At 47.5% G+C, this 10,122-nt stretch overlaps 1 protein-coding gene across 1 annotated transcript; it reads left to right on the plus strand.

Annotated features, from left to right (window-relative positions):
* Positions 1-785: 785 nt before the first annotated feature.
* Positions 786-3,797, plus strand: LOC124460774 (the record flags this gene model as incomplete). The annotated part of the gene is made up of 3 exons (XM_047012366.1): positions 786-1,744; positions 1,806-2,190; positions 2,255-3,797. Coding segments are annotated over 3 exons (2,887 nt in total), but the record flags the coding sequence as incomplete, so codon positions are not given.
* Between the last annotated feature and the right edge of the window lie 6,325 nt (positions 3,798-10,122).

Here is a 10,122-nt window from a genome sequence, read left to right on the forward strand (position 1 = left end):
ATCCCACCAGTGCGGTCGCGTTCTGTAGTCGCTCCGTCTAACGAACCTGAATTCGTGTGTGTACCCTGAAACTAATAAAAGGGAGCCTGGCACCAAAATCAGCTGAGCCCATCCACCGTGGTGGAGTGCAACCGGTAACAAAATATTCTGTTTGCCTTAAAAATTAGCCGTTCCAATCGGAGTTTGGCGCTCCGCAAGGGGTGAGGGGTCCATATTTTCCCGCGCTTCTCTCGCCAAGGGCTGGAACTCCTGGAACTTTCTCCTCCTTTGCATTGTCGATCTCCTTTTGTTGCTGAACTTTCTAATACCAACTACCGCCGATAACAACAGCTGACAACTGCAGCTGTGCACCAGTGTTGGAAAGCAGCGCACTATCTTGGTCACCAGAGGGCGCCCAAGCCCTGCTGGCCAGCCCCCGAAACATTGCATACTTTCGGGAACAGCATTTTGGCCGCCAAAATTAAATTGGAAATCGCCGACTGAACTACATATCATCTTCTTTTCTCTAATTCTCTTTTTTCCCTTCGGGAAGCCCTAAATCCGCATAGCGTCTGTCCTCATATTGAGCGGCTTGTGGTCTGCGTCTGCGTCGCATCGGCCGGCAGCATATTAACGAACTTTCGTACCTGGCAGTACGTATAAAATGCATCAAAGTTTATAGAAAAATATGGCTGGAAAAACGAAATTACTCCAGGTGGCAGCCACTAAAGTGGAAATCCACCGGCGAATCAAACCGCGGCCGGGGCACGGATTCTGGAGGCCCCTACATCCATAAATATTAACAGGAAAACTACTGCATCGGTGGACCACTTGGCCGATGCAGCGGACAATGCAACAAGCAGTAATGGCTGTAAAATGCCAGCGGGAGCAACTGCCTTTTCTCGAAGCAGCTTAATGGCCAGAACGCCGCCAACAGCTACGCTTTCGGCTCCGACGGCTATAAACTTGAAGTCTCTGCCAGCTTTTACACCAGCAGCAGTCGTCACAGTAGAGGATACGCCAAAAAGATGTCGTGAATTAAGTCCACCTGCCGACCAATCAGAAGCGGCACCAAAAGGCCAAGAAGCGACCAAGACAGGTCTAAAAGAACAGATCACTGAACTCGGAGCACTTGTCGACCAAATAGCTGCAATGGTCGCTATTTCTGCACCAAGCCAGCATCCAACCGCAAATTGTGGCATGAAGGATGAATTGGCAAGAATGAAGACGGTTTTGGATGGTGTAAAAACCCAACTAGAAAGCAGACCTCGGGCCAATAAGCCAAAACAGAAGACGCGGCCACTGACGTTTGCGGCTGTTGTGGCCAAAAGTGCTACACCAAATGCTGCAGGTACAAGGCAAAAGGCAAAGGATCGGGAAGCTGTCACACGACCCAGCGTGGTGTTAAGACAGTCAACCACCCAAAATACATCTGCTGCAGAATCGGCTGAGGGTACCATCCCCTTACAAAAAGTCGCCAACAAATGGGAAACGGTCAAAAGACCTAAACGAAAGAGTAGAAGACGGCCTGATGCTTTGATGGTGCAATGCAGTGACCCTGCAAACTATGCAAAAGTACTGGAGGCAGTCCAGACTGACCCTGCCATGCTCTCGCACAAGGAAGGAGTTTGCGGAGTGCGTCGAACAGCAGCAGGAGAACTTCTCCTGGAGATGAAAAAGCATGACGATGGCGGTACGCTAGTACTACACAAGGCGTTGCAGCAAGCGCTTGGCGACGAAGGACGGGTCAAGCTTATCACAAAGGGTCACAGTCGAAATCAGGGATATACCGTTCTATTCCAAACTCGAGGATGTTCTTGATGCAGCCGTCAAATTAACGGATGAAACTCTGCCAGAGGAATCGTTTCCCAAGATGCGGAAGGCATATAGGGGTACGCAAACTGCAACTATGCTGCTGAATACCAATCAGGCATCGAAAATGATTGCTGCCAGAACGGTTCGCATTGGTCTTGCAGAATGCAGAATAAGAGCCAAGATAGAGCCAAGGAGGTGCTACAAATGTCTCGACTTTGGGCATACATCAGCTAGGTGCAGGTGCAAGAAGGAGCACGAGGCAGGCAGCCTATGTTTCAACTGCGGAGAGAGCGGTCACGCATCTAAAGACTGCAACAACGACGCAAAGTGCATCTTATGCACTAGGTACGGCGAAAAGAACGCGGCACATAACACTCTGAGCAGAGGATGCCCGTTGTACGTCAAGGCAACAAACAAGTGCAAAAATTAAGTTTCTACAACTTTATATAAACCATTGCAGGGCAGCACAGGATTTGCTGAAGCAGACTGTTATTGATCTGGGCATCGACATAGCGCTGTTGTCGGAACCATATGGGGTAAAACAGGACGCGGCCTGGGCCCAAAACAACATCATGGGCGCAGCAATATGGAGTTGCGGACATTCTCCATTACAATTAGAGTGTGTTGGCAGACACAGAGGCTACACCAGGGCGAAATGCAACGGCATATCCATTTTTAGCTGCTACATAGCCCCAAGTGTGGATATAGACGACTTTGCAGCCATTATTGACTGTATAGCCGCCGACGCCAGAAGATCACCGCCAGTGATCATTGCCGGCGACTTTAACGCATGGGCGATGGAGTGGGGAAGCGTCAAAACCACGGCAAGAGGAAGAATACTGCTGGACTCCTTCGCATCTCTGAACGTGAGTCCACTGAATATCGGCAACACACAAACATTCAGCAGAGCAGGACGTAATTCAATAATCGATGTTACTTTTGCAAGCACGAGCCTGGCCCGGAATGCTACATGGATAGTTTCCGACGTATATACGCACAGTGATCATAGTGCAATAATATTCGAGTGTGGTGGCCAAACAACGCGCTTGGTACGGTCTAAGTTCTCGTTATGGTCACAAGAAACCCTAAGCGAGGAGGCTTTCTTGTTTATGAAGAACATCGCACAGAGCAGTGCAGGGGATGCAAAAACCCAGGTAAAAAGGCTATGTATCAGCGAAGCCTGTGATGCGTCAATGATCCGCAAGAGACAAGGTGGAAGCACACGCAAACCAGTGCATTGGTGGAGCCGTGAAATTGCAGAAGCGCGAAAAGAATGCCTTAAAGCCAGACGCAAGCAGCAGCGGGCCAGAGGGAGTCCCTCGTTCCAAAGGCTACTGGACGCTTATAAGACGCACCGTGCACTGTTAAACAGAGCCATAAAGCAAAGCAAGATCCCCCACAGATGGTGTACTGCTCGCAAACATCGTAAAACGCTATTCCCAGAGCGGCCGATATTGCAGCATCCAGTTGCAGGAGCCCATCAAGAGACTAATCCCGGGTATATTATTAGTGATGATGAAATCGTGCTGGCTGCCAAGCGGATCAAAAGCAAAACATCGCCTGGCCCTGATGGATTTCCTGCTGGTGTCATCAAGCTCATCGCAATGAATCAGCCCTCGAAACTGACCGATGGATTCAACTCCTGTCTGTGCCAAGGAGTCTTTCCAGCAAGATGGAAAAGGCAGAGGCTGGTACTACTCCCAAAAGGAGGGAAAACGGACGAACCTTCAGCGTACAGGCCACTGTGCATGATAGATGTGCTGGGTAAGGTGTTCAAATCGATTATTCGCAACAGACTAGAAGCCCACATCGACGGCCGGAATGGACTTTCGGAGCATCAGTTTGGCTTCCGAAAGAAGCGTAGTACGGTCAACGCGATACATACCGTCACCGAAATAGCCAAAAAAGCCATAGAGGGCCAGCGATGGAAAGGAGGAGGCAAAGATCACCACTCTGGATGTCCGAAACGCATTCAACTCAGCGAGCTGGATGTGCAAATTTGAGTCACTACAACGCTTAGCTGCACCAGAATACCTGATTGCAATGATTCACAGTTATTTCGAAGACCGGATCCTGATATACGAAACGAACAGAGGGCAACAGGAATATAAAATAACAGGCGGAGTCCCACAAGGTTCGGTGCTTGGCCCAACCCTGTGGAACGTCATGTATGACGCAGTGCTCCGTCTGGACATGCCACCAAGGACGCAGATCATTGGATTCGCAGACGACATAGCAGTGGTCACAGTGGCAAAGGAGTTGGGAGAAGCAGAGGCCAGGACCAACGACGCCGTGCAATCAATTGTATCCTGGATGCAGAGGAATTCTGTCTCTGGCTGCACACAAGACAGAGGCCGTATTGATCAGCAGCAGGAAACGTGTGGAGACTGCAATCATTCATGTTGCAGGATGCGTCATCCGCTCCAAGCCGGCAATAAGATATCTCGGGGTGATGGTCGACCATAGGCTAACATATGAGCACCATCTGCAATATGTAGCCGACAAAGCAGCAAGGGCAACATCAGCCTTAGCAAGGATAATGTCCAACCACGGTGGCCCCCGACAGAAAAGCAGATGGCTCATCACCATGGTGGTACGATCCGTACCGAAGATGCTGCCTTGGTCATATCAGGCATGTTGCCACTTGATATTGTTGCACTAGAGGCCAGTAGCAACAGCACAGCAGCTCAAAAAATGGCAGGACCGTTGGCGCCATTCTTCCCACGGACGCTGGACAAACCGCCTTATACCTAATGTGCGGGAATGGGTGAGTCGGCCACACGGCCAAACAGATTTTTATTTGACGCAACTCCTAACGGGACATGGGTGTTTTAAATCATATTTGCATAGATTTAAGCACGAATCTGACCCCTACTGCACATATTGTACGGGGCCGATTGAGGACGCAGAGCATGTCTTTTTTGTCTGTCCGCGATTCACTGCTGAACGGGAAGAGCTAAGCCAAGGCATTGGGAGGCCATTCATAGTCCATGACTTGATAGATATCTTACTTAGCTCGCAAAACAATTGGCTCGCAGTTAGCCACCTAGCTGCAGTGATCATACAGTCCCTGCGTCGCGCTGAACGTCTGCGCAACCAGAATTCAAACTCTAGAAGAGTATCTAGATGAGGCTTTCATGCCATCTCCCCCTCGTGAAGTAATAACTTCAGCGTTGGTTCCGCGAGAGGGATTCGGAAGTAGGGTAGGTTTTAGTGCGGTGAGGTGACCCCTAACCAAGGTCGATACCAAGTCCCACACTTTTCGGCTTTCAATGTGTTCACGCCACCGGGTGAACAGCAGAGAGTGAGGGGTAGGGTTTTTTCCAAAACCGAATTCGGTCATACTGAGGAGGGTGACGAAGGGTTCTCCTGTAAATCGCCATATTCAATCCAGTACGAACATCTAACCCGAACACCCGTTCTTTCATTGCTTTCGATAATATACCTGTTTTCAACTCGAAACATTCTCGTGTGTGTCGGGACATCTAACATGTAACATAAATAGAAATAAACCAGAATTAATCTTAAACGAAGTTCTCGCGCGTTTTAATTGCATTACTCACTCACCAGACCCCTGCAGAAATTGGCACCCGCCAATCACTTCAGGCTTAGTCGGGTCCTTCCGCCCCTCCACAAACATTGGTCCTTCGAGCCGGATATCCTTCCGCTATTCCAGCTTGCATCGGCGGAATTCCTGATAAGTACAACATTTCTTATTATATCCCATTACAAACTTACAAAAGTGTGAGGTTTCCCGCTCTTCCATAGCGACCTACACACTTCTGTATACTTGTATGTACATACCTGACCTGTTCCAAGGGTTACATGGTATTTCCCGATCATTTTTGTGTTTAGGAAGTGCATTTTTTTTCATTCTTCGAAATTCTGATTGTCCAAAAGTCCAATTGCATAGCAATACATATGTATGTATATACACACATATACATACATACATACATACATGTAAAAACAGCTGTTTTCTAACCTGCAAGTAAAGGTGTTTAATAATCGAGAATGAATTTATAAAGTACCACTTACCTTTACTTAAAGTGTAAAGTACACTTCACGGGCTGATCATTAGTCCATCGGCATAAATTATTTATGTCAAATAATTTTTACATCCATACATACATATGTACATACAATTTAATTTTTGCCGCGGTAACCACTCTCTCAGCCACTCCGATTGGCTTTCCGCAATTTAATAATTCGAAACCTACATAATTAAAGCAGGAAATCGTGATTTTCGTTAAACAATTTACAATTAATTAAATTCACAAAACATAAAACACGGCAGAACAGCTGACTCCCGATCAGTGCTGACACTCAAGTCTCATCAGTGCTGACACTTGAGCCAAGCCGTGACTCGGTCACGACATCCATATTTTCCTTCGTGATTTTCGTATTGTGCAAAAATATTTCAATCGACTGATTGAATTTAATTCGCAAACTATTTTCTAAAGAAAAATAAAAACCTTTTATTTATATGGAATTAATATTTTTGCTTGTCTTGGTGCATTTTGATCTTTTCCTCACAGATCCATGAAATTGATCTTGTCCGTTTAATGAATTAATTCCAAGTTTTTTTTCCTTCGTTGAAAAGTTATCGGCACTCCCAATCCTACTGATCTCAATTTTTCCATATTTTTAAATACTCTTATAAATTTTAACATTTTTCCACATTGTATAAATTTTAATATCCAAGTGATTATATATCCTTATAATTATTCCCATAACTGCGAGGAAAATTATAAATCCTTCTAATTTCATTTATGCGATCTTTGCTTATTCATTGTGGTCATTAAAAAGAGGAGACATTTCTACTTCTCACTCCTCCTCTATCCTTAAATTATACAGTCCACTTACAGCTTCGTTTCGATCTCCTCGCTTGAGAGCTCTAAGTCCACGTTTGTTGCCATTCGATTCGTAATAGCCCAGAGGACACTCTACGATGTCTCTTTCCGACTTTGTTGCCGTGTGCGAGGCATTAACGGCGTTCGAGGCTCGCGAGGCCCAGGCTTTAGCTGACGATGTGCCACTCGTCTCTATTAAAATACACTTAGACCAGCTTAAGTCACTTTGGGCAAAAGTCGAGGCAGAGTTTTCACGATGCTATAAAGCCTTGACGGCTCAAAAGAACGACGATAGTCCGAAGCACATAGCTACAATTAAAGCTAAACATGATTATTGTTATATGGTATATGTGCGAGGCGGGACTTTGTTTGGAGAGCGAATCGAGCAGTTGTCCACAAAAATGGCTCCCCCACCAGTCAGGCTCTCCGTCGATTCCACCCATCAAAGCCACACAGTTCCCCCGTGCGAAGTCGAAATCTTTAACGGAGACAGCCTGGCTTGGCCTACATTCCGTGATTTGTTTACCGCGATTTTTATCCATAATCCAAGCCTAACACAAGTGGAGAAACTTTACCACTTAAGTTGCAAAACTCGCGGTGAAGCCAGAGCCATTGTTTCTAGGTCACCCTTGACCAATGAAGGGTTCCAGTCCGCGTGGGATAACCTCACTGCGCGATACGAAAATAATCGATTATTGATTATGAGCCAAGCCAAGCAGCTTCTACAAATCCCAGCTGTAACACAAGAGTCTGGCAAAGCGTTGAGAGAATTGCAGACCTCAATTCAAGGTTGCTTAACCGGTCTTGAGCTTTCCGGAGCTCGTACAGACAATTGGGATATCCTTCTTATAGCAATCTGTACGAGCAAAATGCCCAAATCCACCCTTCTGTTGTGGGAACAGTCCGTTCCAAATAAGACCGCCGTCTCATCCTGGGACGACCTTAATCGATTCCTAACTGAACGCCACCGTGTACTAGAGGCCACAGATGTCCTTCAACCAAGCTCTAGCGGTCAGACCTTTCCATCCGTAAGCCGAAAACCTACGGCACGAGCTCAGGCCTTTTCCGCTCAAGTACAAGAGAGCTCAGCACCTGATGCTTGTATAATTTCGAATCCTGCGTCCTCCGATTCTTCCAGCAGCCCTCATGTACACGTAGGAAGTTACTTCGCCTCCACTCGCAACACTGGCCTCCTGGGTACTGCAAGGGTAACTATTCATCATCGTGGCCAGCAGTTTCAAATCCGCGCTTTGATTGATATGGGATCCGAAGCGTCCTTTATTTCCCAAAGAATGTTTGAATTGATTAATCCTCCAAGCTGCAAAGTATCAACTAGCATTCGCGGCATTGGGCAATGCGATGCTGGTAGCGGCGACAAAGTGTGCCGCTTACAGATTTCTCCTCCTGACGAACCGCTGCGACGGTTCCAAGCAGTCGCCGTGGTGCTGCCTAGTGTAGCTGAAGCACTTCCGTCCCGCGCCGTCCCGAATAAGGTGAAGCAGGATTCGCTTGACCTTCCGCTCGCTGATCCGCAATTTCACCAAAGAGCTCCTGTGGATTTGGTGCTTGGAGCCGACCTCCTTCCCACTATCCTTGGGGAACGAATCATCAAGAATGTTGGTGATTCCTTCGTGGGGATCGAGACGATGTTCGGATGGGTTCTCTGTGGATCCGTGACTGGAAAATCCAGAAGGTCTTGGTCCACCTCCTCCAGCAGGCCGAAGATGTCTCTAAGGACAGCAGCACCATCCGATTTAGAACGCAGTTCTAATTGCTTCAGGTGCCGCGCTTGTCAAGGGGCACACGCGCTCCGTCAGTGCCGACAGTTTCGAGGACTTCGAGCTGACGACAGGCTACGGGTAGTCTTGAGCAACGGATACTGCCCGAACTGTTTGGCTCATGAGCATTCCAATGGTTCCTGCAGGAGCACAGCAGGATGCCATCGATGTGGCAAGCAACACCACACGCTCTTGCACATCGACAGCTCTGTCGCCTACATCCAACCCAAAGAGCAAAGACCCGAAAGGCACCCGCCTTCTTCTATCCAGAGGTCATCAGCCATCGTGCCGCCTACTCCATCTGCATCCAAAGTTCCCCCTCCATCTCCACCCGTGTCTTGGCGATCCAGAACGCTGCCATCCCCCATCCTTAGACATGTCCAGCGAGGCGATTGCAACTTGTTGCATGGGGGGCGGTATGTTCACGCCACCGGGTGAACAGCAGAGAGTGAGGGGTAGGGTTTTTTCCAAAACCGAATTCGGTCATACTGAGGAGGGTGACGAAGGGTTCTCCTGTAAATCGCCATATTCAATCCAGTACGAACATCTAACCCGAACACCCGTTCTTTCATTGCTTTCGATAATATACCTGTTTTCAACTCGAAACATTCTCGTGTGTGTCGGGACATCTAACATGTAACATAAATAGAAATAAACCAGAATTAATCTTAAACGAAGTTCTCGCGCGTTTTAATTGCATTACTCACTCACCAGACCCCTGCAGAAATTGGCACCCGCCAATCACTTCAGGCTTAGTCGGGTCCTTCCGCCCCTCCACAAACACAATGCTTTCCCCCCTATACAAAAAAAAAAAAAAAAAAACACAAAAATATAAATTAACAATCAAAAAGAAAAAAATAATAACAGTGCTGATGACTAGCACCGAACCGTCACATCCAGAGGACTTGGATTTCCTGACGGCTGTACCTACCATTCAAAGGGACTCACTCCTCCTGGAAGAGGTGCTATAAAGCCTTGACGGCTCAAAAGAACGACGATAGTCCGAAGCACATAGCTACAATTAAAGCTAAACATGATTATTGTTATATGGTATATGTGCGAGGCGGGACTTTGTTTGGAGAGCGAATCGAGCAGTTGTCCACAAAAATGGCTCCCCCACCAGTCAGGCTCTCCGTCGATTCCACCCATCAAAGCCACACAGTTCCCCCGTGCGAAGTCGAAATCTTTAACGGAGACAGCCTGGCTTGGCCTACATTCCGTGATTTGTTTACCGCGATTTTTATCCATAATCCAAGCCTAACACAAGTGGAGAAACTTTACCACTTAAGTTGCAAAACTCGCGGTGAAGCCAGAGCCATTGTTTCTAGGTCACCCTTGACCAATGAAGGGTTCCAGTCCGCGTGGGATAACCTCACTGCGCGATACGAAAATAATCGATTATTGATTATGAGCCAAGCCAAGCAGCTTCTACAAATCCCAGCTGTAACACAAGAGTCTGGCAAAGCGTTGAGAGAATTGCAGACCTCAATTCAAGGTTGCTTAACCGGTCTTGAGCTTTCCGGAGCTCGTACAGACAATTGGGATATCCTTCTTATAGCAATCTGTACGAGCAAAATGCCCAAATCCACCCTTCTGTTGTGGGAACAGTCCGTTCCAAATAAGACCGCCGTCTCATCCTGGGACGACCTTAATCGATTCCTAACTGAACGCCACCGTGTACTAGAGGCCACAGATGT

This window comes from Drosophila willistoni, unplaced genomic scaffold (assembly GCF_018902025.1).
Source record: "Drosophila willistoni isolate 14030-0811.24 unplaced genomic scaffold, UCI_dwil_1.1 Seg10.1, whole genome shotgun sequence".
In the NCBI taxonomy this organism is placed as follows: Eukaryota; Metazoa; Arthropoda; class Insecta; order Diptera; family Drosophilidae; genus Drosophila; species Drosophila willistoni.